The sequence below is a fragment of the Mauremys reevesii genome, linkage group 26, assembly GCF_016161935.1.
Source record: "Mauremys reevesii isolate NIE-2019 linkage group 26, ASM1616193v1, whole genome shotgun sequence".
NCBI classification, from domain to species: domain Eukaryota; kingdom Metazoa; phylum Chordata; order Testudines; family Geoemydidae; genus Mauremys; species Mauremys reevesii.
The window spans coordinates 4,458,252-4,485,955 of record NC_052648.1 but is presented as its reverse complement, the minus strand read 5'-3'; the positions used below and the strand labels follow the sequence as shown (position 1 = coordinate 4,485,955).

Below are 27,704 nucleotides of genomic sequence, written 5' to 3'. Positions count from 1 at the left end.
TAGGTGCCTCTTATTTCTAGGCTGGGTTTATGGAATTTCTGTTTCCAGCCTTGTCTTGTTCTGCCTTTGCCTGCTAGATCAAAGAGCCCGCTGCTGCCAGTGGGCTCTTCCTCCCGCAGGAACTCGGTCTCCTCCCAAGGGCTGATACCCAAAGGGCTTCTCTGTAAGTAAGAGCAGCCTAGCAGAGGTGAGGCTGCCTGGGTCCCAATCCCAGCTCCGCCGCTGGGACTTGCTGGGTAAGATTTCTTTTTTCAGTCCCCTTCCCTCAGTGCCTCAGTTTCCCCACCTCGTATTTGTATTCCAGGAACACTAACCCCCCTCCCCTGTGCTAAGCAGGGTATGGAAGCGCGTGCAGCCTAAACAGCCAAGGGGCAAGAGGGGGAAACTGAGGCACGGGCATATTTCCCCCACCTGGGAGGGCCCCACTCCGTGCCCTTACCCCCGGCCCATGCTGCAGCTGGGGCAGGGCTGGGGACGGGGGGGCTGAAGCCCTGCTCCCTTGTCAGCTGAATGGCTCCGACTCCCCTGGGGGTGAGCGGCGCAGCATCGGGCCCCGGCAGGGTGTGCCTGCAAAGCGCTTTGGGATCCTCCGCTGGCGGGGTCAGACTCGGAGCCCGGGTTAGGGGCCGGGGGGCGGCCCCGCCTGCGGGGATTGGCCGGGCCGGGCCGGGCGGGGGGAGCCGCCTCGGCCAGGCACGAAACTTGACTCGCGTTTTCATTCAAACTTGCAGCCGAGGCGGCGGGACGGAGCCGAGCCCGGGCGCTGCGCGGAGAGTCCCGGGGAACGCGGTGAGCCGGGGGGGGCCTGCAGAGAGATGGGGGGGCTCTAGGGAGGGAGGTTCGGGGTTGGATGTAGGGGAGCAGGTTGAGGGGAGGTGGATGGTGGTTGTGGGGGCAGTTGGGGCGATGGGGGCCGGGGTGGATGTGAGAGCGCTGTAGAGGGGTTAGGGATGGGTGGATGTGGGGGCAGTTGGGGCATGGAGGAGGCAGGGGTGGATGTGGGGGCATGGAGGTAAGGGTGGATGTGGGGGCAGGGGTGGATGGGGGCATGGAGGGGGCAGGGGTGGGGGACTGAAGGATTCAAATCCATTTGCACTCCGAGCTCTCGGCTGTGTTTGAAGTGACCCTTTCCTAAGAGAACAGACCCCCCCTCGCCCCCCCATCCCACCAGAGTTGTGGGGAGAGTCCTCTCCTTGTCTAACTTGGGGTGGCTCTGAGGGGCCGGCTAGGAAGGGGCCCCCGGGAGCGAGACGTGGGGGGAGGGCGGAGCAGTTTCACTGAGCTGTCTCCTCTCTGTCTCCATCAGCACGGGAGGAGGGGGGCAGTGGAGATCTTGGGGGTTAGGGTTAGGCAGAGGGGGGGCTGTAGCTTTCCTGAGTTTGCTTAGGAGCCATGTGCGCCTTTGATCCCCCCCACCCCCACCCAGGTGTCTCCCTGATCCCAGTCCATAGGGTTGGGTCCAGCAACTTCGCTTCCAGCTTCAGGGCTGGAGCCGATGGGGAGTGGGGGGCGGGGGAGATCACCTCCCTGGGGGATACTATCGCCCATCCAGGTGCATTGTGGGGGCAGTTCTCCTTCTCCCGGATTTGGCTGGGAGCGGAGATGGGATTCCCAATGCGCCGCCCCATTGATCTGTGCACCATGGCGATTCCCGGCTCCCAGGGGCGTGGGTCACATGTCCTCTGTCCCACTGCAGTGAAGAGGCCCCTTTTCCCCATGGCACACTCGGGGGCCATCCCTGAGGGGTCATCCAGCCCATGGGCTGCACCCCACGAGGCCCCTGGCTCCCATGTTGGGGGAGGGACGAGACTGGGGAAATTGCTGCTCAGTGGCCCCTTCACCCCCTGATTTCCAGGGGGCTCCGTCCTGCAGCCGGCATGGAGACAGAGCTCCCCCCGAGCCCCCTGGACCCTGCGGTGTCTGAAATCCAGACCACACTCTGGAGGGCTGGAACCCGCCTCCATCCCCATCCCAACCCCCTTCACAAGCTGTGGGGCAGCAGGGCTCTGCCCCGATGGGAGCCCAGGGACTGCACAGCGCTTTCCCAGAGGTAGCTGCCTCCTTCCAGCTTCAGAGTCTCAGCCACGTCTTCCGGCTACAAGAGGAGCCTGCTCCCCGGGGAGGCCGAGGCCAGTCTCAACTAAGAGCACTGAGCCCCCAGCCCTGATCCTCGGGGCCAGCAGGAGAGAAGGGATCACAGCACCCGTCCCCCAAGAGAAATCCTACCCCTCTGGGGGATTCTCTCCCTGCCCCAGATAACATGGAGCTCCCCCTCTCCCCCAAACAGATCTGCGGTGACAGCTGCTTTTCAGGCATCAAATCAAATCTAATACAATGTCCCTGTCAGTCCCTACCTGCCCATGAGAAACATTGCTGGAAGAGACTGGCATATTGCATTTTCCCAGGAGCAATGAGAGGGAGTGGGGTCTAGTGGTTAGAGCAGGGGGCTGGGAGTCAGGATTCTCACTGGTTAGCGCAGGTGTGGGAATCTGGACTTCCCACCTCTGAGGGGAACAGGGTCTAGTAGTTAGAGCAAGAGAACCCAGGAGTCAGGACTGGCAGGACCTCTCCCTGGCTCTGCTACTGATTTGTGGGGTTGCCTTCCCCTCTCTGTCTCTCAGATTCCCCCTCCATGACCGTGAGACCTGCCTGCCGGGAGAGCTGATGAGCCCTGGGGATCGGCAGGGACAGGAGGGGGGTCGGACACCCTGTTCTCTCCCCCGGCCTCTGACAAGTCTCTGCCTTGCAACCCCGCCCCTCCAGCCATGACAGCCCCCAAGGCCCCGGCCAGCTGCCACCAGCTGCGGGAGTTTGACAGCGTCAAGGACTCCATTGCTGACCTCATCAACCAGCTGCAGGACATCGACCCGAGCCGCCTCTCCTTCTCGCCCTTCCTGGACCTGGACACCCAGATCTCCCTGGCACCTGTCTCCGACAGCCCCGAGTCCTCCGTCGAGGAGCTGCACTCCACCTCCGAGGAGGAGGCCTCCCTCAGCCTGGCTACAAGCGACTCTCCAGGGCCAGAGGCTGAGCCGGTGGAGGGGATGCAGAGCCAGGGGGATGGTTCTCTCCTGGGGGAGGGCCCCCGGCCTTCCACGGTGCAGGGGGACCCTGGGCTTCCTGTGGCAATGGACCCCAAAGACCCCATCCTTCCACTGGGCTGCGACCCACGGGAGACGGGCTGGGTGGGGCTTGGAGACAGCGTGGTGGTGGCAGTGCCCAAGGAGACCTGCTTCCTGGACAGGGTGGGGGCAGAGACCCCCATGGTGCAGCACATGGAGCATCTGCCCACTGGCAGGGAGCCAAGCAGGGCGCAGCCCCATAGCGAGGGGCCAGCATGCTCCACGGCCAGTCGGCCTCTCCCCAGGGAGGAGCAGCCGTTCCTCGGCTCGGGTGTGGAGCCGGTTTCCTGTGGCCCCGAGGAGCCCGCCCCTCGCCCGCCAGGGAAGTGCTGCGGCTGCGGCACCAGCTCCCACCTGAAGGCCGTGTCCTCGGTCTTCGTCTCGCTGCTCCTGGCGCCCTGGGTCCTCTACGGACTCTATTACCTCCTGCCCTTCGAGCCGCCGCTTTGCCCGGACCTGGCCAGCCGTGCGGCCTTCGCCCTGCGCTGCCTCCTCATCACCGTGGTGCCCAGCATTCTTGGTAAGGCCTGGGGTCGTTGGGCTGCAGGGCCCAGGCAGGGGTCTGGAGGGGATCTCCTCTCCTCCTGGCAAGCTTCTGGGGGACCCAAGCTATCACCCTGCCTGCCAGCGCCCCCCAACCCATCGTGGCCCTGTCCCTGGTGCAGTTTACCCCGATGCAAATCAGGATGGTGGTGTTTGCACACTCACCCCTTGCACTGGTGAACAGTGCGACTGCACGAGGGGGCAGGGTGACGAGGGGCTGGTGATGTTGGTGTGACCACCAGGGTTCTAGAGCTGACTTTCGGAGGGAGAGTTATCGAGCAGTGAAAGCAGGGGGCCGAGGCTCTTGGCTGCTATTCCTGGCTCTGCCACTCACTATGTGACCTCAGGCAAGTCCCTGTCCTGTGCCTCAGTTTACCCTGCTGTAAAATGAGGATAATTACCCTGTCGGGGGCGGGGGTGTTTCTCAGACCTGGGTCCTGGCAACATCTGCTTAGAAACCCAGACAAAGAGAGCAGAATTCCAGCTTTCCTTCCAGCCCGTCTGCCTTTCTTGAGACCCTCACACAAGGATCTTGGGATCTTTCTATTGACTCCTGTGTCTTGGCCTGAGCCCGACGCTAATGCTCTGCGCTGCCCCTTGAGCACACGGGTATTTGTCAGGGGCTCACCTCCCAGGAGACCTTCCTCCGTTCATTTGGGATCCCTCATTTGGGCTCTCGTGAAAGGGTCTGGAGCCCCAAGGGCACCAAGACATTCATTCTGCCCTGTTGGTGACAGGAAGCCACTTCCTAGTGGGCCTGGTGCTGTATGGGATGGTGTCACCACTACGCTGCTCCCTGGACCCCCAGGAAGTGTGGGTGCGTCTGCCAAGTGCGGGCACACCGGGCTGGATGGCCGATCGGGCTGCCATCTGCTGGGGTCCCCCTCTGCCTTCTCATTTCCCCCCTCCCTCCCTGCTCTGGCCGTGGTGCTGAATGGAGAAGAGGGAAGACGTGGTCCCCACCCCAGTTAATGTCTTTGCGGGCTGATGGCTTTCCATGGGGTGCCGGGTGGCTGGGGCTTGCCAGCCCCAATCGCCATTTCCTCCTCGTTCCCAGCAGCGGGGTCTCTGTGATGTGCTTGGCAATGGAAATCTCCCGCTAAGTGGGGCCAGAGTGTGGCCAGCTCCCAGAACAGCCACCAGGAGTGACCCATCACTGATGTCCTGGGAAGATCCCGCTCCTGATTCCAAACCAGGACTTTGGCACCAGCCCTGTTTTAATCCATCCCGGGTTTTGCACTGAGCCCGGCGCCAGCTGGGGGCAGGACTATGGGTGCTCAGGGCCTGATCCTGTTTCATAGGATCATAGAATCTCAGGGTGGGAAGGGACCTCAGGAGGTATCTAGTCCAACCCCCTGCTCAGAGCAGGACCAACCCCCACTAAACCATCCCAGCCAGGGCTTTGTCAAGCCAGGCCTTAAAAACCTCTACGGAAGGAGATTCCACCCCCTCCCTAGGTTTCCATTGGATCTGTTTGGCTCAGGCTCCTAGTGAGTGCTGCGAGGTCACCCCCGTAGGGCAGACATGGCTCCTGGAGCCTACTGTCCTATAGCCCAGCCCCTCCACGACAGGAGCACGGTACCCCCACCATGGGTCAGAGCAGCTTGCGTGGGGCTGCAGATCCTGCAGAGACCTCACTTTGGGCCGTGGAGAAGACCTGCCAGATCCCCAGTCCCCTCCCTGATGCCTGAGAACAGCTGGTTATTCCATGAGCAGGGGGAGTGGCAGAGCTGGAGTCTATGGGGGAAAAGGAGTCACCCCAATGCACGGTCACTGCTTTGATTTCCAGCTAAGCCCCCTGAGCCCCCCCAGTGCTGGCAGAGACCTTTCCACCCCGAGCCAAGCCAGGAATGTCCCCTGGGCCCGACTCCCATCTCCAGCCAGCCGAGCTCCGTCTCCCACGCCCGGCTGCTCCCTGGGCTGGACACTTCTGCCACTTGTACACGTCTCCCGCTGTCTCGGTGCTGCCAGCACAGGGGATGAGGGTTGCTAAGTGCTGGGGCCGGACCCCAGCCCCCGTCTGTCTCCCGTGGAAGGCATCCGGGGAGACGGTTTAATTACGGAGAAAATTCCTCCGGGTCCCTTTGTTATCTCGGTAAACAGCAAGCGGGACAGGGAGCAAACACGGGGCTGTTGGCCTGAAATTGGAGTTTGGAGGGATCCCTGAGCCCAGCATTCCTGCCTTAATGAGAGAGGAGTGGGAGCTGCTGCAGCAGCTGCCTAGCCGGTCCCTGAGCCTAGGCAGACTCTGAGCAGGCACTAAAGCAAAGGCCTTGTCACCAGGGTAACCTGAGCGCCTGGGTGTCTCGTCCGGAGGCGGGCAGTGGGCTGCATGCGCTGGGCTTTGCATGACCAGCTGGTTTATCCTCTCCCTTCACTGGGTGCTGGGCGGGGCCGTGGCCTGGCCCCACTGCTCACGCTAATTTGCTGTGCACCTCCTGAGCATCCAGGCCCCGAGTCCGTTATAATGATTATTGGTAGCGTGGAGATGTCCGGGAGCCCCCTGGACCCGTGATGTTAGGTTCTGCACAAACACAGCCCTGCCCCATGATCTAGGTTCCAGTCTCCCCCCTCTGGCCCCAAAAGCTGCACTCGTTGTAGGAAAATCCCCATCCCAGTGGTGCATGCACTAACAACTCCCATCTGCATCTGGTAGGAGGCTGAGTGGGGAGGGATCAAAAGCCCCCCCCACTCTTCCCCGCCCAGTGACCTAGTTCTGAGCCTCTGCTGGCACTTGCCAGATCAGGGCAGCCAGCTCCGCCTGCCCTTGAATGGTTCGTGGTGGCTTTTGATTCCTGTCCACCAGGGAATGAATTCAGGGGAGAGGATTTCTGATGAGGGGCAGGGGGGGTATCAGCGGGGTAGGAGGAAGGGCAGCAGGTCTGACCTTCGAGTGTTTGCTGTAGCCTGTACAGGGGGGGCGACTCCTGGCTGCCCTCTGAGACCAAGGCCTCCCCTTCTTGCAGGGTGGGTACGGGTTAGCACAAGTGACAGGCAGATTGCCGGCCTCCCGGCTCGGCAGGAGACAGGTGGCCGGCCCTGGCAGGATGGGCCCCGCCTGCTGTTCGCAGCAGCGCTCCTCAGCCCGTGCAGCCACCCGTTCAAGGCACAAAGCTAGTGCAAACCAACGGCTTTAAGTGTAGGATCAGGTGTGTGTGTCTCATGCTTCTGCTCCCGGGGCCCACTGTCCTGCCTCATGCCTCGCCAGCCAATGGACTCGGCCCTCTGACACGTTGGTAACAGTAGTGCCTAGCACTTTGCAGCGAGCTTGAGGCTTATTATCGCCATAGTACCGAAGAGGAAACTGAGGCACGCAGCTGCTGACTGACTCATGTGAGGTTACACACACTGGCAGAACCCCAGAGAGAACCCAGAAGTCCTGGCTGCCACCTATCTAGGGTATTTATGGCTCCTATTTCTGTAGTGCCTGAGCATCTCAGTCTTCATCCTCCTTACCGCCCTGTGAGGCAGGGCAGGGCTGGGGGATCTGCCGTGCAGAGAGGCTGGGACCTACCCAAGACATAAGAAGTCTGGCAGAGCAGGGAATTGAACCTGGGTCATGCGAGTGCCACCCTGACCGCTGCAGTGGTCTTCCCTAAATGCCCAGTACTACTGGCACTGGCCCTTTCCACTCTGAGCCTCGGCTCTTTGTCTGTACGGCTCGGAGCTCGTGGTGGGCACTGACCGGCTCTGATAAAATAGGGAGGAGTTGTACCCAGGGACTGGGCGAGCCACATTTACCCACGGGCTCCACCAAGCCCACGAGCTCTTTCGTTTTGGGGACAGGGAACGTGGCGTGTGGCGCTGGCTTTGCTGGTGCTGGCGGCCGAGCGCGGCTCTGTCTCAGCAAGAGCAGGGTGAGGGCGGGAATTGGCGCTCGGAGGGTCTGGGTTTGGCTGTGGTGTCTGATGCAAACCTCCCCCCACCCCGCCCTGCCCCTAGGTGCCATGTTCGGGGCTCTCGCCAAGCTCTGCTCGGTGGCCATCGACCCGCTGGACACACGCTCCCCGCCCGTCCTGCTCCACCGGCTGTACATCACCAGCTCCACGGAGCAGCTTGTCATCTTCGGCCTCAACACGGTGGTGCTGGCCATGTTCCTGACCCAGGAGCACCTGCGCCTCATCCCCGTCCTGGCTGGGCTCTTCTCCATCGGCAGGTGAGAGGCTGGGACCAGGGATGGCAGCGGGCAGCATGGACAATGCACCCAGTTAACCCCCCCCACCCCTTCCTGCGGCCCACGGAGATTCAGTTAAATGCCTCTCGTCCGGCCCCTCCTTAGTAGAGACACAATTCGGGGGCCTGATGCTGCTCTTGCCCCCCATAGCTCCACTGAAGCCAGTTCACCCCAGCTGAGGATCCGGCTCTCCAGGGGGAACGGAAGCCCTCGGCTCTTTTGGGTGTAGTCCCCCTCACGTCCCCTCTAACTGCAGCTCCCCACTGAGCTGGCGGCCCCTCCCGGCCTGTGTCTTGCCTCAGGGACCGTCGTGAGCGATTCCCAGCCTGGTGCTTGGGCTGCGCTGCCTTCCAGAAACTCCCTTCCCCCACTGGCATAGCCGCGTGCCGGCCCGGAGCAGCACCCGGAGCTGTCGGGCCCATAGAAGTCAGTAGGTGCCACCGTGATGTAACAGACAGGAGAGCTCCTCAGAGCCTCTTGTTTATTTCCAGCCATGTTGTGAGCCAGATCTCGCTGGCACGAGTGTAACCCTGCTTGCATCTCCTTGGCCGGCTGATTTCTTTGCCTGGGGAGAGCTGGGGGAACTTTCCACCAGAGGCTGCAGCCTGGCGAGGAATGACTTGGTCTCAGATGACCGGCCGGGGGAGGCTATGATGGGTACTGGAGAGAGCAGAGCTGTCATCAAGCACTTGGACCTTTAACCTCCCAAGTAACTGCATGATCCTGGCGTTCTCCCCCACCCTGGTCTCAGCTCCTGGTCTCCATGAATTGCGCAAGCTCCCCGGGGCAGGGAGCCCACCCGTATCACGCGCGGCTGCTGGGCGCGCCGTGTACTCGTCCCCTGGCGAGCTGCCCTCGGTGCGCTGGGGACGGGTAGCGAACGCTCTGCCTTCTGTGCTGCAGGTGCTGTTACTGGATCAGCCTCCACGTCGGCAGCGCTTACCGCGGCTTTGGCTTCGGCCTCTCTTTCTTCCCGGCCCTGGCGATGACCGGCTACAACCTGTTCTGTCTGTACGACCTGGGCTTCGCCTTCCTCTTCGCGCCCTCTCCAGCGGGTGGGGGCGGCGGCGGGGCCACGCCTGCCCCCCCGCGGGAGCCGGCGAGCCAAGGCACTTGAAGGAGGAGACGGCATAGGATGGGGAGAGTCCTGAGCTCCAGCAGCCACCACCGCCGAACAGCTGCTCCAGCCCAGCTTGGATCAATACACAAGGCAGCGTAAAGCATCCCTGCTTCCGTCCATCCCCAGCTGTGCCCTCCCACCCCCCAGCTGGGCAGTGCTGAGTGATGGACGAGCCCCAGAGCTGAAGGCAACTTCTTAGCAACCACCGCAGTAAGGTCACTAAGACACCACAGAGCAGTAGGGCCCGGCCCTGTGCTACCAAACAGCGTGGGAAGGGCTTTTCCCAGCCCAACGCCTGCAGCATGTGAAACTGCTCCAGCAAGCTCCTGCTCCCAGGAGATACTGTAACTGACATTGAGTCCTGGCCCTGGAGCTCCCCTTGGTCTCTCCCTCCCTCCCTCCAGCCCAGCCTTCCCCGGGGCTGTGCTGTGTGCCAGGGCACAGCTGTCTCTGCAGCCTGGCCAAGGTTAATCTGAGCCCAGAGGAGAGGGGCTTTAGCCTCTCCCTTTGATGTGGCCTGGTCCTACCTCCCTCTGGCATGCTGCTGCAGCCAGGGCAGGGAGATGAGCAACTGCAGTGTCCTAATGACGTGCTAAGCCCGGCAGATCAGGTCACGTGGGCAGACCTGGGCCAAAAACCTGGCTTGGTTGCCCTTGGAAATTAGCCTGAACTCCCAGGAGAAGTCTCTGAAATCCTCAGCCCTGTCATTTTTCTTGCTCTTTCCTCCATGGGGCCAGGGCACCTCACACACACTGCCCGGCCCCCGTAGCAGTGCCCAGAGGAGCCGTCCTTTCCTTTCTCTGCCACCCCCTCACGTACAGGCAGGTTACAGAACACCGACTGCAGGCACACGCCGGGTACTCAGTTGTGCGAGTGGCTGGGGGGTTAAGCCCTTCTCTGTGCATTTATGATCCCAAATACTCTTGATCAAAGTGACTTTCTGAGTTAAGAGGGGCAGCGGTGGCTTGCTGGGAGAGAGGATTTCATCTCATTCAGCAATAATCCAGAGCAGAGCAGTAGCCAGTGGACTTGATCCAGCATTGCCCTGCTCCTCGGGGTGGGGGGGTATTTAAACCAGGGCAGGGTGCCCCCCGCTCCCAGATGAGAAGGGTGACGATGGGTATAGAGGAATGGGAAAGCAGGCTGGCTGGGGCAGGAGAGTGGATGCTGGCGGGTGAGCTGTGTGGGATGCAGGGGGCAGTAGCTGGTGTGACAGGAGACAGCTGTTAGTGCTGTTGGGGGGGACATGCAGTGGTGTTGCTGGGCCCAGGACCTTACAGAGACAAGGCAGGTGAGGAACTCACCTTTTTTTGTTCCTCACCCCAGGAGTCAGGCCAATAAAAGACATCACCTCCCTCCCCTCGGCTCTGTCTGATCACCAGGAAGAATTCGAACTCCCCCACCACTGCCCGAGGCAGAAAACCACCTGCCAGGATCTAGGCTTCCTCCCTGCGGAGGATGATTCGCCAGGAGGGAGTATTCCCTTTCCTGGCTGAGCAGAGGTAACTTCCCCCTTCCGCTGTGCCCAGAGGGGACGGCCCCTGAACTGGGAATTCTGAGAAGGGAAACTTGAGGCTAAGCTGCCCCCCCCCACCCCCCAAGGCCAAGCCCCTCAGCTCTGTTCCTGGAGCAGAAACCTGCCTCCCTCCTCTACTTGTACGACCACTGTGAAGGCCTGGGCCCAGCGCCGCAGCTGCAGGAACCCCCTTGAAATCCAAGCTGAGGGTCCGGTCGGCCGTGTCCTGCGCAAAAAGGCCATTACGTGTAGTGACGGCAGCCACCGCTCTGCTCAGCTGGTTCCTTGCAGAACCTACCTGGGCAAAAACCTCTGAACAAAATAAAATATTGTTTCTACCTCTTCAGGCCCCGCCGCGTCTGTTACCGGAAGGGGGATCGCTGCCAGTGAGGGATTTCGGCAGCACAAAGCGATGGCGGGAGCTGGTTGCAGGAGTGCAGGCCCAGAGCCTCACAGAACGGCCTGAGTCACCGAGCTGCGATTGCTTTCAATGGGCAGCGGGTTCCTAAAGGCCTCTGATGCTCTGGGCTGCAGAGATCAAGGCTTGGTCTTTTGTTACCTAGCGAGATCCCCGGGGCTGTCTGTGTGCCAAGCAGTCCAGCTACCAGGTTAACATTCCCCCACTCCCACCTGCAAAGCTGCCTCAGCTCACAGCCTGTGAGGGGTCAAACACCCTCCTCCGGCGGGAAGAGGGACAGGTGACTGGGTGGAAAATCCTCTCCCAACTCATCACTTTTCACTCTCCCTCCCTTGTGGGCGGGGAAGGCGACACACCGCACGCTTAGCATGGCTGCGGCACTCGGCCGACATGCAGTAGCCCCCAGGAGCCACAGCCGGGACAGGCGCAGAGGAGCACGGAGCCCCCCACCTGACTCTCCGACCCCTGAGGCTCTGGGATGTGGGAGGGGAGGGCAACCAATGCAGTGGTCATGGTAGCCAGCAAGAGGAGGGGCCAGCTGTGACTGAAAATAGCTGATTTATTTCACAGGGAGGGGGGCAGTCTCAGGTTCTAAGTCTGGAAGCAGCATGGCCTGCAGGCAGGGTCTGGGCTACGTGGCCAGCGCTGCCCTCCGCTGGTGGCCCCAGAGCCTGCAGCTGCCCGAGCTCATTTAAGCACCCAGCCTGTCTCGGGGTCCCAGGCTGATTTCCCCCTTCCAGACCAGCAGCTGTGGGCAGAGCGGAGAGCCCCCTCCGCTGCCTCCAGGAGGCGGCGAGGGACACCCCATGGCAGGTGATGCAGAGGACACCCATGAGGAGAAGGCCCCCACCCAGCAGGATCGCCAGGACGATGAAGATGAGGTGCTGCCGGTGCTGCGCCGCTGCAGGCTTGCTGGGAAAGACGGAGGGGTACGCCGGCGGGGAGCAGGAGTGGGAGAGCTCGTGGAAGGTGCAGAAGGGGGGGCAGGCGGTGCAGTTGTTGGCGGTGTCCCCCCGGCAGGTGTAGCAGGACGGGTGGCAGGTGGCACAGACCTGGGCAGGGTGTGGGCTCCTGTCCAGGCTGGGGGACCTCCTGGATCGGTTGTAATAGCGGGGAGGGCAGTAGGACAGGCAGAGGTGCTGGAACGCATAGAAGGCGCTGCTGCATTCTGCAGGGAGAGGGGCAAGAGTTAGCATGAGCCCAGGGCACCTCAGGCTACGTACTACAACACGGGCTGAAATGCAGCCACCTCTAGGGTGGGCGGGCAAGAGCCAGCACAGAGCCGGCTGCACAGCTGTGGGGCACAATCTTACTGAGGTGCCCTGGCATGGCCAGTGCCCACACGCAGCAGAGGGGAGCCTGGGCCCAGATCCACAGAGCTATTTCAGTGGCAGTTAGGAGCCTAGATACCTTGGAGGATCTGGGCCTTGGTGTTTAAGGTCTCCTCCCAGAAAGCCCCCCACATGGAGAGCACCAGTTACTGCCCTCTGCGGTACAAAGGGTTAAATTGGCCTTGCCTGGATTCCAACCTGTGACTCCAAGGAATCTAAGTGGTTTCTAGTTCCAGCCCGCTGCACAGAGCACTGATATCCCCTTGGGCTTAAGGAGAGACGGGCGCACTGAGAAACTCTCCACTGCTTATGGCTGCGGGATTGAAAGCCAGAGACTGATTCAGCCCCAGGCCGGCCCGGTTTGCTGAACCCAAGTCGAATGGCTTAGCAGCCCCTCTAGCCAAGCCGGCCGTGCCCCATCGTAATGCCCGACTGAAGAGGGGGGAGGGACACCAGGCTGACATGAAGCAGGCTTCCCTCAACTCATTCCTGGGGCAGCCGGAGATGCCAGAATGGCCAAGGCCCGGCACACAGCACCCCTGAAAGGAGGGGGGTCTGTCACCCCCCTGGCTCGCTGAGGAGCGCCACTGATTGGATTGTTGGAAGACCCAGCCAGGAGAGTCTAAACGGAACACATCTTCAGGGCTGCTGCACGGACGTACCCCCCACCCCAGCTCACCAGGCAAATGGCCTCCTCTGAGGTGACTCCTGGGTGGCCAGCTGTCCTGGGGTGGGTGGGTGTCAGGGAGAGCCGGCAACGTGGCTGTGGATAACTCTTGACTTTGCCTGAGGACTACAGCAGAGCCCCATGCTAATGAGTCTATTGGTGCCAGGGCGGTAACGAAGAACCAGGACGACTCACCCTCGCACGCTCCCTCGGAGTCCCGCCTAACACACTCGCTCACAACGGAGGCTGCTATCTTCCTGGCCGTCATGTCCTCGTCCGTTCCGTAGAGCTGCAGGACGAAGCTGGTGAGGAACCCTGGGAGAGGGGGTTCAAGAGAGGAGGAGTTTCAGACTCGATGCAGTGGATCCCACGATCCCAAATGCCACGAGTTCCCTACAAGTCACCCACCCGGGCACTTCACAGAGCTCTGGCCACGAAGGCCCCTGGCGAGGGAGCTTTCAAGGATCCTAAGCAGGTGCAACCTCACTAGCTCCAGAATCCCCATCAGAAGAGGGAATTTAGCCCAGGCCCTGTGTATACTGAGAGGTGCAGGAGAAGGCTGGGATAAACAGGACAGCAAAGGTGGGGTGCACAGGGGAGGAAACGTAACCGGGCTCAGGGGCACCACTGGTTCCTGGTGCACAAGGGATTAACTCTGGCTCTGCTTCCCTTTGCACAAGCGTTCAGAGGAAGAGCGGTGAACAGCCACCTGGGAGACACCACTGCCTTTGGGAACAGTCGCTCCCACTGGGAGATGGCAACGTAACAACTAACCCAGGAAGAGACCTTGCTGCCTGGAACTCCTCTGCTGGCCTACAGGGGAACATGGCTCCAGTTCTTCAGGCACATCCCCGCTCGCCGAGCTGTTCAGCAGCCTGGGATGTCCTGCACTCTGCTCACCCTCAGCGAACCAGAGGAAAAGCAGCTGTAGCGATAGCAACGGGGCTCTTGCATACGGCTCCTGCATGACGGGGACGCTCACCTGTGTTGTAAGCATCACCCTTGTTCTCTAGGAAGAGCGTCCAGGTGCCCCGTGGGTCCTCGTCCCAGAAGTGTGTGGACATGAAGGACCAATCCCTGTAGCCCTGGTTGCTGGTGTCGTATGGCCTAGCGGGGGCGGGGGAAGGGAAATGCACAAACCCTTCAGACTTTGGACACTAGAAGGTCACGGGATGCACTTCAGAAACCCAGAGGTGAGCGTTGGACAAGTATCCGGGTTCTTACGATGGCAGCATCAAACGTACCAGAGCCCGAGAGACCTGGCTTGTCTTAATCATTTGCCTTTCTAGCAGGAAGACTTCTCGAAGCAGCCTGCACCTCACAGCCCTGCTGGGGTAACTGTCTTCTGGGCGTACGCTGCTCCCCAGCTTGGGTCAGGAAGGAACCTGTGCCCCTGTAATCTAGTGCATTGTGGAGGTCAGCACTGGCCAGTTTTGGAGACCGGATACCACACCAGATAATCCACTGATCCATCCCAGTGCGGCAGTTCTGATGTCCCCAGCGCAATGGTTTCATATAGAGACACGACCTACCTCTCATCTAGCTGGGACCCCGCACACTCGCCTTTAGCAATATGGGAAGGGCAGGGTGGTTGTAACCCTGACACCTGTTCGTGACCCCCTGCAGGGTCATGACCTGCAAGTTGAGAACTCCTATCCTAGTGCCACAGCTCGTTTGGAGCAATCACACTCCCTGAGATTCAGGTTTTAAGTTTCTATAGCCATGAAATTCCCATTTGATCACTGCAGGCTGCACACACACACACCCCGTGGAAGTACCAGCAGGAAGTGTTCAGTCCACACCTTACCTGATGGCCACCAGGGTGGACTTGGTTCCCATTGGGCTGGTCAGAGAGATGGCCAGATCCCCTCTCCTGCTGTAGCTTAGAGAGATGCGGACCTGGACGTGCTCCAGGGAGCGGATATGCCTGGTCCTCCCAATGCAGGTGGAGACTTCTTTGCTGACTGTGAGCTTTGAGCCTATCTCCCTGCCAGGAGACAAGAGGAGGAGGTGAAGGCGTCTGCCCCAGCTTGGGGCCCAGAAACCCAATGAGACCAGGTATGGGGGAGTCTGCTACTAAAGCCTCTTGCTTCAGCAGATATTTTTTAATGAAACCACAAAGGAACAGCATCAGGTCAGGTGTGTCCAGCAAACCGGAGCTAAAGCAGAGCAGAGCTTTGGGATAGAAGTTCATAGGGTCCAAGCAGAGGATGGGGATCACTCTTTGCGGGCAGGGTTATTATTTTTCTGGGGGAGGACCCCCCAGTGACCCAGCTCTTGTCCCCATGAAAATGAGGGACAGGCTGTCACTAATCTTTGCTGCCACCCCCTTTAACACCCACACAGAACTGAAACTGCAGGAGCTCCTGAAGTGCTGTGGTGTTTGTAAGTATCCAGCCCATTGGGATGGAGACCAGGTTCCCATTTCCCTGTGAAAATGTCCTCGGGAAGTGGTTCCCAGCTCCTGCTTTGTGCACAGAAAGGCTTTTCTACCAGGATTTCCCCTGCAACGTGCAACACAAGGGGTCAGACTCCAACAGGATTTCTTCTCTTACAGGGGCACGTAGACAACCTTGATGGAACACTTCCTCTGGGGGCTGGTCGTAGTCCACTTCTTGGCCAGGTCCACCAGATCGCCAGCATCCAGGAGTCCATAGCCGTAATGGTGGCTTACTGAAAAACAGAGACACCCAGCCCAGGGAAGGATCAATGAGCCCCAACACTGGACTGCTGAGCCGTGACTCACGGAAGCTTATTGCTGCCAGATATGCCGGTGAAAAATCAGCTCTTAGATACCCAAAGAACCAGCATTTTCTTTCACAGCAAGCATGAGAGGTGCACTTGGTCTAGATGCTGCAGCATTTGTGGAGACCATCAACAGCTGATGAAGGCTGCTAAGGGCTGCAAGCCTCTTGTTCTTTTAAATACCATGGTGGAAGTAACTAGGGTCCCGGTAGCAATTTGCACTGAGTAAAGATCTAACGAGCAGCCTCACCTTTGCGTCCGACTCCGTTCAGGGCCCAGTCTTCTGCCTGCAGGTGGGCTGGCTTGGAGGCTCTCACCACGAGATGCTGCATGTCGCGCCAGGTCAGTGCTGGGCTAGAGACAAGGAGGAGGACTTTGGGAAAGAGGTCTCCTGTATCAAAAGGCTGAGGTGACTCTGGGGCTGGCGAGAGGGGGCAGGTGGCTTCTGCTCATCCACACAGCAGGTAGAGCACGGGCAAGCTTTCTCCAGACAGTCCCAGCTTGGAGAGGCCACGTGACAGGGTTAACAGCAGACCATCTGTGGCTCATTCAGTCCTTGGCTTCTCTGCCAACATGGGGGCCAGTTAGGGCAGATGGTGGGTGGGACACCCAGCCATGTGGACTGGATGGAGACCCACCAACTGGTTTCCAGCAGGCAGCTGAACAGCTGGAAGGGGGCGCTAGCTTTGGTTCCCTGTAATGAATCCCTGGAGAGGAGCCTGCGCAACCCAGGTCATCGTGAGCTATTTTAGTTACTGTGTTTGCTTTTGTCGGGGTGATGGGGACATATTTTGACCGTAATCCCTACAGACATTCTAACGGACTCTGGAAAGAGGCCCTAGCAGATTCCCTGGGGGTAGCGGCTTCGTTGCCGAGGCAGGGGCAGCCTTAGGAGGGAGTGCAGCGTGAACGCGTGTTCTACCTACTTGGCCTCCAGAGCGAGCGCGATCATCCCGGCAGCCAGGGGGGCAGAGGCCGAGGTGCCCGTGTGCTTGTCGGTGCAGCGGTGCCGCAGGTCAGTCGTCACCTGGGGAAGAGAGGGTAGGTGAGGAAGCCATGGGATTGGCTTCTCAGAGAGATGCAGAGACACATCCTGTGCTGAACCGTCTGCTGGGTCTGAGCAGCCTTTGCTGGTAAAGGAGCAGCAGTGAAATTCAGGGCAGAACTCTCAAGCCATCAGTCTGCTCCGCAGTCGGCCAGAAGGGGTCACTGCTGAGCCGCCTCTGGGCTCGAGTGCAGCCTTAACCTAGGGGAGAGAGGAACGGGCGCAGGGGGACTCACGATCTGCTTCTCGCCCTTGATGCCACTGCTGTAGGTGGTGGTGAGGGTGGAGGCGCAGGCCTCGCTGTACCAGGGCACCCGGCCGCTCTGGGTCGCGCTGCCCACCGACAGGGTGTAGATGCTGTTGGTGTATCCGTCGCAGTTACAGTTGTCCGAGTGGATGCCGCCATTGCCAGAGGCCCAGACGAAGAGAGACCCCAGGCCGCCGCGCCCCTGTGGGGAGGGGAGCAAGCAGGGACCAGTGTTACACTGCGGGGTGGGGACAGAGTCCCTGCTGCAGTGGTGTTAATATGGTGCTAACGTGACACAGGGCTCCTCCCGGCTCCCCTGTCTGTTGGCAGTGGGGGGATTTCTGGGTCCCGACTACAGCTGACCTCGTTTCCATGGAAACACAATATACTGTAGTTAAGCTGACCAATCCCCACCTGCTGCAGCATGCGTACAGGGTGCTATTTCAGAGGGGGATGGGAGTAAATAGGAAGGGTGGGGCTAGTCCCATGTAAAATTATACCCAATATTTGTTTGTACTGGATCAAACCAAGGCTCCAGCCTTTAGCAGCAGGCCGGCTCGGATGCGTCAGTGGAGGGCAAAAAAGGACCCAGCACCCAGGGCCATGTCGTGCATGGGGAGCAGAATTCCTCCCTGAACTGGCCCCAGGTGCCTGGCCGAGAGCTGCCCCGCTGGGGGGCTAGCGTAGCAGAGTGCCCAGTTCGGTGCTCTCCAGCCCACGTCATCCCTCCCCTTCAGAAGCCACCAACCCCCTTTTCAGAGGCAACGAGCCAGCAAAGGAACCAAGCCCAGAGCCCGCGCTTACATTCGCTATCCCCTTGTAGAAAGCTTCCAGGGCCAGGATCCCAGGTCCATCCACAGTTTTACCATCATCCTCTGGGCCCCAGCTCGCGCTGTAGATGTGGATGTGTTGGGGGCGGAAACTCAAGGACTGAGCCTCCACGATGTCCGTGATGGGCCCATCGAGCATCCTCACACCTGTGGGGCCAGGGAAGAGAGGGTGGCTAGGTCAGAGGTCTCAATGAGCCAGCACTGCCCTCAAGAGGCCCATGAGCCCTCTCCCACTCCAGGTCAGGCAGGCGTCTCCAGTTGCTGACGTTAGCATGCAAGCCTCCATGTTAGCCTTATAACCATGGCCCTACCAAATTCACAGCCATGAAAAACGCGTCACAGAGCATGAAATCTGGTCCCTGTACTATACAGATTTCGCAGGGGAGACTAGCATTTCTCAAATTAGGGGGCCTGACACTAAAGGGACTTGCAGGGGGTGGGGGTGTCACAAGGTTATTTATGGGGAGGTTGCTGTATTGCCACCCTTACTTCTGCGCTCCCTTCAGAGCTCGGCGGCTGGAGAGTGGCGGCTGCTGACTGAGCATCCAGCTCTGAAGGCAGCGCTGCTGCCAGCAGCAGCGCAGAAGTAAAGGTAGCAGTACTGCAACGCCCCCTACAATAACCCTGTGACCCCCCCACAACTCCTTTTCGGGTCAGGACCCCTACAATTACAACACTGTGAAATTTCAGATTTAAAAGCTGAAATCGTGAAATTTACAATTTTTTAAATCCTATGACTGTGAAATTGACCAAAATGGCCTGTGAATTTGGTAGGGCCCTAATCATAATGTAGCCAACAGCTCTTCAAATCCGTTTGCAGCAGCTAAGCAAGAGCTCCCTCTAGTGTCACTCAAGGCTCCAGCTTCAGCCAGGTCAGCCTAACCCTGAGCACTTTGTTCAGCGCAATGCCCAGGCATTAACCAGTCAATCTCTGTAGCCATGGCAGCATGGTGAGGCAGGGATGGGGTTTTCGCTATTCTACAGACAGACGCACAGAGGTTAAGGGACCAGATGTTCAGAGATGCTGAGCACCTGTAATTCTCATTGGCTTCAAATGGATTTGTAACTACTTGCTCCTGCTGCAAAATAAAAAAAAAAAAAAAAAAAATCAATCGGGTCCTAACGGATTGTCCAAGCCCATGCAGTACGTAATCGGCGGAGCTCCTGCTCTCATGCCCTGTGCTCAATCCACTAGACCGTGCTGCCTCTTAGGATAGCTGCAGCCGGTTTTAACCAAGAGTTTGGTTTGAGAGGCCAGAACTGCCCTTATGCTGTACAGCCAAGTCCCTGTTCTGGGGCCATGCACTCCCCCAGAGGTCTGGGCAAGCTCGGGCCCTCCCTTCCCATGGTATCTGGGAAGTATCACACCAAGAAAGCAGGTTGCTTACCTCCAATTTTTGCATTGTACGCGACGCCGACTCCACAGAGTCTGTTGTTGGCTGCAGCTGCCACCTCTCCTGCGCAGCGTGTCCCGTGCCTGAGGGACAGAGGCAGAGAGCAAGAGTCACCACAGCCATATCTGCCAGCCAAACAGCCAGATTCCCCCATATGCTCTGCCTTGCCACGAGGGACAGCGCATGCTAATGCTGACTAGCAGCTGTTCCTCTCCCTGGAATATTCCACTGGAGCAGGGATGGTCCCTCCTTAAGTCACCTTGGGGGTCGCTTTCCATTTGGGCAGGACTCAGTCACGTGCAAGTCGTGGGAAGTGGTGCAGTAAGTGCTGGCAGGTGGGATGAGAGAGAACCACTGAAACCACCCAGCCTGCCTGATGGCCCAGAGAGCATTACATTTGGTCACCGTGAGAGGAGGAGGGGCCAGACACAAGGTTAGGATCCTCCTATTTGAGTCAGCTGGGGATTCAAGGTACTGGACACTCTGGGGTACATTGCGCCCTGCATACACACACTGGTGAGCCTGCCAGACCAATACCGCGCTCGTAACATCTTCACTACAGCTGAGACGCTGCTTAGTGTCACGGCCTAGGTAGGTGCAATCCTGAGGCAGATCCCTCTGACTCCAATCCAAGTGCCTGACTGTCCCCCCGCAGGAACACACATGCTTTGTAACCCTAGTCCTTCATTGTTCAGGGACAGAATTCGCTTCCACCTTCTTCACCTCAATGCATCCTAATAGTGAATCTCATGACACATCAAGAGGACAACCGTGGAGATTAGCTCTACCAGAGAGACAAAATCCCCAGGGCAGGGGATTTAGATCTGACACCCCAAGCAGCAGCACCCCCGTTTGCTGCGGGAACTCACCGATTCTCATCCCAGATGTTGTAACGAGGCTGTGGGTCGGGATCGTTACTGTTGAAGTCATAACTCGCAAGGGGATCCTAAAGCAAGACGAAACACGAAGGTGAGAAGACCCTGCTTTAGAAAGCGTCTCTTTGTTACGATGGACATTATACGTTCGCTTTAACCCCTAGAACGAAGCCAACAACCAGGTAAATAATCAGCATCTATAGAGCACTCCACATGGTGAGTGTTCTTCACAAGTGTTACCATGTGCTCCTATGGGACACTGATAACAATAGCCCAGGGGTTAATCCAGGGAAATCCTATGGCCTGTGTTACACGGGAGGGCAAACTAGATGATCAGAGTGGTTGCTTCTGGACTAATAATCTATTAATCCGTATTTTAATAACAGGAAACTAAAGTAATTCAGTAGCAGAGACAGGATTAGAACAGGAATTCCTGGCTCCTAGCCCTGTGCTCAGTCCACTGGGTTACTGCCTCAATGATATTCAAACACAGCAACCACTTGCCTCTTACAGCCCAGCCATCAAGAATGAAGAGGTTTTTTTATTACACACACACTCACTCTCACTCTTCTGTTTAATTAAACAGGATTTAATTAAACCAGCGCAACTTTGTAGACCACTCTTCTGGTTTAAACCCAGTTACACCAGTTTAATTTAGATGCAAGTTAAACTGATAGAAAACAGGTTTAAATCAATGTCCACAACTTTCACTGGTTTGACAAGGTCTACTTATAATCACAGCTTTGGTTAAACTGGTGCTACTCTGTGTTTTGACCAGAGCATGAGGATACCTAATGCTTTACAAAGGAAGTGTGTGTCATTATCTCCATTTTAAAATGGGGAAATGGAGGCAAAAGGAGGTAAAAAGTCACTTGCTAAAATAACCCAGCAGGTCTGTGGCAAAGCCAGGAATAGAAGTCAAGTCTCCTGAATCCCATCCCAGTGCTTTGTCCATTAGCCCAGTGGTTCTCAAGGGGTACGTGTACCCCTAGCGGTAGGCAGAGGTCTTCCAGGGGGTCCATCAACTCATCTAGATATTTGCCTAGTTTTACAACAAGCTACATAAAAAGCCCTAGCAAAGCCAGTACCAACTAAAATTTCAGACAGACATTGATTTGTTTATGCTGCTCTATAGACTATACACTGAAATGCAAGTACAATATTTATATTCCAATTGATTTATTTTATAATGATATGGTCAAAATGAGAAAGGAAGCAATTTGTCAGTACTAGTGTGGCTGTGACACTTTTGTATTTTTACGTCCGATTTTATAAGCAAGTCGTTTTTAAGTGAGGTGAAATTTGGGGGTTTGCAAGACAAATCAGACTCCTGAAAGGGGGACAGTCGTCTGGAAAGGTTGAGAGCCCCTGCATTAGCCCATGCTGCCTCTCTGGGAGAGGATATGGCTGGGAGGGAGGGAGGAGTCAACCCAACTTCTATGCAATTTAGAGGACATAAGAGGTGCACTAAAGATGATCACTCATTTAGGAGATTCAATTGCTCCTTTCTCCATTTGTTTTCTAAACATGTGCTGGGATTCAGCTTCCTCTAATTACATCTCGTCATGTTTCTTTGGTCTTGGATATTTCTTTTATAGAAGCCATTTCAAACTTCGGAAGTTTCCCTCACTGAAGAGGCTAAGCCTTTTGATCCAGCCATCCAGATGCTGGGCTCCCCAGGGCTGAGACCCACCACACCAGGATAAAGGTTCTGTCACAGCTTCTCCTCTTCCTTGCAGGAAATATGCTGCAAAGAAGCACCTAGAAGAAGCTGATCAATCCCAAACGACTCAGCTGTGGAGGTCCCAACATTGGGATGCCTGGATAGTTTCAGATTGATCTTACGTAGTTAGCAGACAGATCGGGGTGGTCTCTCTCCAGTCCGTCATCCAGGATGGAGAGCACCACACCCAAGCCGGTGTACCCCTTGCTCCAAGCCGTAAGGATGTTCAGGTCTGGACGGACGTCGTTGTTCTGAAACAAAAGCCAGACCAGGTTTGAGCACAAAGGTCCATTCTGGCCTGTGATCTATGAATCACCTTTACAAATCGTAGAATTGTAGGACTGGAAGGGACCTCGAGAGGTCTTCTAGTCCAGACTCCTGCACTCAAGGCAGGACTAAGTATTATCTAAACCATCCCTGACAGGTGACTGGCTAACCTGCTCTTAACCTTCAATGACAGAGATTGTTCTGATTTATTACCAGTATTATTCCTACTTTTCAACTAAGGAAAATGAGGCATGCAGTGGTGAAGTGAATGCCTCAAGCAAGTCAGAGCTGAAGAATAAAAGCCAGGAGTCCTGGCACCCGGTTGGCCACTCTAAACGCTAGAACCCACTTCCTCGCGGACCGTTAAACCAAGAGGAGGATCAGACAGGAGGAGGTAACAGAATATAAATTCTTACCATGTACCACTGTTTATGGAACCAAGGATCTGTTGGCACGACAGCGATGGTTCTTTTCGTACGCCTCTTCAGCGTTTGCTGCTCAAACCAGTGGACCTAGATGGAGAGGAGTCACCCTTCTTAATGCCAGGGAAAGCAGCAAGTTCCTCTTCGCCGGTCTACTCCCAGTGACAGATTTCACCTCCCATTGTACATTTCCCATACCATTTAGGCCTCTGTGCTCTACCGGCTTGGTGGAAGGGCCATTTTAACCATACATCCAGAGGTTTTCCATAGCCACCGAAGTAGATCTCATTTCCTGAAGCTTTAGTCTATGGTTGCAAAGCACTAACAGAAAAGACCCTCTATCAATTCCTAACCAAATCAGTTCCAAAGTCTGTTACAGACATTGTAGCTGACAGGACACCAAATTAATTAGGAGATCTTTGGCAAACACATCCAAGGTTTGCCTCTAGAAGATTACTTCTAGGAAAAATAACATTGGCAGTCACTCATGATAAGATAAAAGGGCTATTGGTCCTTATGCTTCAGATCTGATCACAAGCTGGAGCTCAAGAAGAAAGCCCCTCCACCAAACAAACAGTGGATAGTAACATACTATTAGTTCTCCTGCTGTCCTCTGAAGCACAGCCCACTGTCAGGGACGGGCTATCAAAGTCGGTGGGAGCCTGCATTCAAGGTTACACATGCTGGTTTGACAGCACAGCAACTCCATTCAACCAGTGCCTGATCTGCAGTATTTATAGACAGAACTATGGAAGCCAATCCCTTGGCCGATCCCTTTCCACCTTAGCTCGGACAGGAGGAAAGAGCCCGTGCTACGTCTCAACCAGAAGTCAGGAGTTCCATGCAAGAGTAACTCGGTGATATTCTCTGCCCTGTGCTATGCAGGAGGCCAAACTAGATGCTCACAATAGTCCAGTTAAAATTCACAAACACATTTTCTAACAAGCTGAAGTTCTTTTGAGCTTCCACCACAAATTACACTCTGTTCACCTTGGGCTCTCTTTTCAGATGCACATGCCAGCCCCAGTGTCTGTTCAGGGATTCCTGCACCATGCCTCGGTGTTTGAAATGGTAATAGTGTTCCCCTTCAATTATCTGCAGAAAGAAGAGTTATATATAAGGCTATGACACGGGTGACAACCAGAAGCCACCAGGGAAATTAACCATGTATGCCTTTCAGCATAATAAACTGCAGGATCTGGCATTCTCTGAGTATACAAGCCAGAGCTCTTCTCCCCTATAAGCACTTCCTCTGGGCATACTTTAATATATAAAAACAGAACAGAGAGTTGTGTGGGGTGGTTTTATTTTTTTCACTGGCCTGTTGCATTAGGAATTTCCCTTCTATATTCACCTTTGTCATTTTAAAATTCCCTTCAGAGTAATGGAGAACTAACGTTTCTGATCAACCTGCCAACAGCTGGCTGACTGGGGTGGGTCTCTCCATGTTTCCATTTTCTCAGTCATGGGGCACTAGGTGAAACCACAGTGAGTGGCAGTTTGAATGGAATTTTGTTCTCCCCAAAGGACAGGCATCCGCCGAAGATCCCCAGTCCTGAACACTCCAGAGAGCTGGTTCCACAATCGGTTAGCAAGTGACGTATTTTAAAGCGAAAGGCGGAGAGAAACAAGATAAAGATCTGCACAGCCTTTTAAATATTCTAGGAGGCCATTTGGATGCTACAGCAGAAAGGTAGGGAAGGACACAGAGGTGGAGCTGATAAAGAGGAAATCCTTGTAATAGCCAATCTCAAGCACAGAGTCTCTGCTTAAGAGAGAAAAACGTTTTGTGGCAAGTTTCAGCTTAGAACTAGGTTATTCATGCAGCTGAGTTACCCTGAAAACAGGCCTATACAATGGTAAAAACAAGCAGTTGTTACTTAGCAAAGCACCACTCGGATAAAGGTTGGTTTGGCGATTGAAACATTACCTTGTAGGGAACATACTGCCAAGGAAACAGCAGAGGGTGGAAAAGGGGCAATCAGATGTTCAACTACCCAGACTCAAGGTGAATGGAAGGTGGGGAGTGGTTGCACTATTTCAGAAGTCTCAGCAATGTAGAACACCTAGAATAAAGGACACGTAGAAATCCTAGAGTATATTCAGAGAGCGACTGTGAGAGGAATCAAAGAAAAAGGGCTAAGAAGATAATGGATTTTGGAATGAGGTCTGAAGGAGGTGACATTGAATTAGTGGGACACCTGGCTGTATGAAGCACCTGCATTCCTCCTGCCCTGGATTTTATGAAGAGGGCAAACCATTGTATGATCAAAGCAAGCACCATGGAAGATGGGTAGGTCAATATCTGAAAAAAAATCAAGGTGGAAAGTCAGTTGGGGGCTTGTTTTGGTATAACAGAAGATCAGATTAAAAGGTGGGGAGAGGAGGTTGTTTGTAACCAAACAGCTGCTCCAGTGGAGTTCTCGAGGCCTAAAACCAGTTGTATAGGCAGAGAAGGTGAATTTGATCTCTTATTGATTTACGGGGACACATGGCAGGATGATGGCTGTCGGCCATTTAGAACTAAAAGGTGATAAAGCTCTCTTTCAGATAAGGGTGTCCGCTGGCAGGCTGGCTTTGTGTTCGGTAAGATAGTGTAAACTAGGGAGGTAGCATGATCTAATGGATAGAGCACCAGACTGGGAGTCAGGACCCCTGGGTTCTGTTCCCAGCTCGGCCACTAACCTGGTGCATGACTTTGGGCAAGTCACTTCCTCTGCCTTCCTCCCACCCTTTATCAGTCTGGTCTCTTTAGACTGTGAGCTTTTCAGGACAGCAGCGGTCTTTTACTAGACGTTTGTACAGAACCTAGCACAGCAGGGCCCCAAACCTCAACTGGGGCCCTCTAGGTTTTAAAACACTAGATAAATATAAATAAAAAGGTGCAGAGAATGCGTCCAGAGAGACCAGGGAATGCTGAACAGAGCCATGGACTGCAGGGTTTGCAAAAGCAAATATTCCCTTCTAGTATTACTATTACATTATTAAAAATTTAATGGAAATGTTTTCATTAATCTGGGATTTTTTGGTAATTTTTTTTTTCCAAAACTTAATTATGGGCCCAACTATAACGAGAGAGACCTGGTCTGCACCAAACTTTTTTTTCCTTAAATTGCCATCCATTACTAATCCCCTGGTGGCAGCGTTAGTACAGATAATGGGCTGGACACCAGTGATATTCTTTCTATACAACCTTGCTGTATAATAGGGCCTCTCTTTAAAGATTCATTTGCATCTGTTGTCAATGCCATATGCATCGTATATGCTTTTAGCTTGAGCCATTGCATGAGGAGGAATTGGTAATGATGCTAGAATGTCACCATCTGAAAATAAAAATAGACCCTGAGAAAAGCTTCTCAGATACAGATATGAGAGAGAAGAGGGAGTGTAAGGGGGAGGATAATGGATAAATAAGAGTCAAGGTTTGCAGGAGAAAAAGATTGCAACATCAAATGGCACTTATGCAGGGCTGGCCCGGAAGCCTCCTACTTAGTCCTAGGTGCAGTGTAGTAATTTCACTTCTGGAATAGTCATCTTTAATTGCAGGCCATGCGAGGTCACCCTCAGAAGTGTGAATTTCTCCGGCAGGTCAGCTTTCATCAGCTCCCACTGCAGACAATGGGGTAGAGGAGTGACCTGGCCCCCTGGCTCTCAACAGGAGCTTCTCCATCTGGGGAACAAATGTTGGGGTGTCTTTGGAGGGAGGAGGGTATGCTTCATTCCCCAGCCCCCCTTTTAGAAACATCTCTTCCCCCCCACTTCTTGGAAAGGGGGGTTGGAACAGGAAATTGACTGAATCCATGGGGAAGGACTGGAGGGGTGTTGAGAAGGAGAAGGGAAGAGTTTGGGAGCAGCCACTCATGGGAAGGGGGTGTTCAGTGGGGCAGGAGCCTCAGGAAAAGCAGGGTTTGGGGCAGGGGGAGAAGGTTGCTAGGGCTAGGGGTGGCATTTGCAGATTGCCCCTCTTCCACCACCCTGCCCCCTTCCCCTATTTGCCCCCTGCCCCCCTCCCCAGAGCAGCGCCCCGCCCCGCCCCTCACCTGCCCCAGGCAGAGCAGCCCGTGCTTGCGGGCCAGGCGCTCGGCCTCCCGGACCCCCGCGGGCACCCTCACCGCCCAGCTGCTCAGGTAGATGCTGAGCCCGCCCAAGCAGCAGGAGGCGCCGGCCAGCAGCAGCAGCAAGAGCCGGAGCCAGGCAGCCGCCCCTGCCATGGCTCCGCCCAGAGCGCGGATCCGGGCTCCCCTGCCCAGGGGAAAACGCAGGGCCACCCCCGCCAAGGAGCCCTTAAATACCCTCCCGCCCCGGAGCTGCGGCCTAGCGCTATGCCTGGAGCCGGGGCCTCGATTTTGCCTCTCTCCCGGGCCGGGGAAGGCTTCCTCGGGCTGCCCCACGCCACGTGTTCACACCCCGGCCCAGCCGGGGTCGCCATAGCAACCGCAAGCCAAGGGAGCCAGGCACGGCAACCTCGGCTCCCAACAAACTACAACTCCCAATGGGCTTTGCGAGGAGAGGCGGTGGTTCATGGGCTGCGAAGCCTTATGGGAGTTGTAGTTTTTTGTAAAGCCTCGCGCGAGTGTGTGTTTTCTGCTTCCTATGATGATGTTTGCCGGGCTGGAGCATCGTCTGTGATTGAAAGAAGATGACAAGGTGTGTGGGGGGGGTTTCCTTTCTGTAATAAATTGTTTGTAAATAGATTTTATTAGTATTATTGCTTTGCATCAAGATAGCGCCTAGGGAGCTCGGGTCATGAGCCAGGACTGCCCTGTGCTAGGCGCTGTCTAAATACAGAACTAAAAGACAGTCCCTGCCCCCAGGAGCTCACCATTGCAATCACTGTGTGCACCCCATCCCCTTTGTCAGGCTCTGCCCCCCGCCGCCGCCTGCTACCTTGGCTCCCACCTGCCCAGCTCTCACAGGCAGGCACCCCCTGGCCAGAGAATGCCACAGTCTTGCTTCCCGAGCAAGGGGCGCAGCCGGGGAGCTGGTTTGCTTCCTTATTTGCAGGAAGCTGCTGCTGCTCAGGCTGGGTCTCACCCTCCTCTAGTTCTGTATATTCGGCTGGGGCCTCCCCTCTGCTCTCCTGCGCCCTCCTGGCATTCCACGTGTGGCCTGCCCCCCACGAGGACCCCGACCCTGCCCCATCCCCCTGCCCTCTCTGCCCCCCCTTCTCTCCTGCCCTGCGCCCCCTTCTCCCCCCCAGCCCGCTCCTGGTCCGTCCCAGCTGCGCCCTCACCTGTCCCCTGTGACGTGCCCTGCCCCGGCTCC

The 27,704-nt window shown here is 56.4% G+C and overlaps 2 protein-coding genes across 7 annotated transcripts; one reads left to right on the top strand and one right to left on the bottom strand.

The window, feature by feature from the left end:
- The first annotated feature begins 695 nt into the window (after positions 1-695).
- On the top strand, positions 696-10,839 carry LOC120391692 (transmembrane protein 79-like). The gene is made up of 4 exons (XM_039515657.1): positions 696-789; positions 2,622-3,642; positions 7,608-7,821; positions 8,743-10,839. The coding sequence occupies exons 2-4, from the start codon at positions 2,766-2,768 to the stop codon at positions 8,954-8,956; spliced, it is 1,305 nt and encodes a 434-aa protein (XP_039371591.1). The 5' UTR covers positions 696-789; positions 2,622-2,765; the 3' UTR covers positions 8,957-10,839.
- A 595-nt stretch (positions 10,840-11,434) lies between these two features.
- Positions 11,435-27,696, bottom strand: PCSK4 (proprotein convertase subtilisin/kexin type 4). Of its 6 annotated transcripts, none has more exons than XM_039515656.1 (15): positions 27,673-27,696; positions 23,430-23,534; positions 22,434-22,529; positions 21,873-22,001; positions 20,022-20,098; positions 19,147-19,235; positions 17,733-17,905; positions 16,918-17,130; positions 16,563-16,663; positions 15,887-15,990; positions 15,447-15,564; positions 14,699-14,878; positions 13,874-13,998; positions 13,087-13,206; positions 11,435-12,061 (listed from the first exon to the last, which is right to left on the bottom strand). In XM_039515656.1, the coding sequence occupies exons 2-15, from the start codon at positions 23,490-23,492 to the stop codon at positions 11,478-11,480; spliced, it is 2,172 nt and encodes a 723-aa protein (XP_039371590.1). In that variant the 5' UTR covers positions 23,493-23,534; positions 27,673-27,696; the 3' UTR covers positions 11,435-11,477. The 6 variants fall into 6 exon arrangements, with proteins under 6 accessions (XP_039371590.1, XP_039371587.1, XP_039371588.1 ...); XM_039515653.1 differs by lacking the exon at positions 27,673-27,696 and adding an exon at positions 27,262-27,314; XM_039515654.1 differs by lacking the exon at positions 27,673-27,696 and adding an exon at positions 26,766-26,901.
- Between the last annotated feature and the right edge of the window lie 8 nt (positions 27,697-27,704).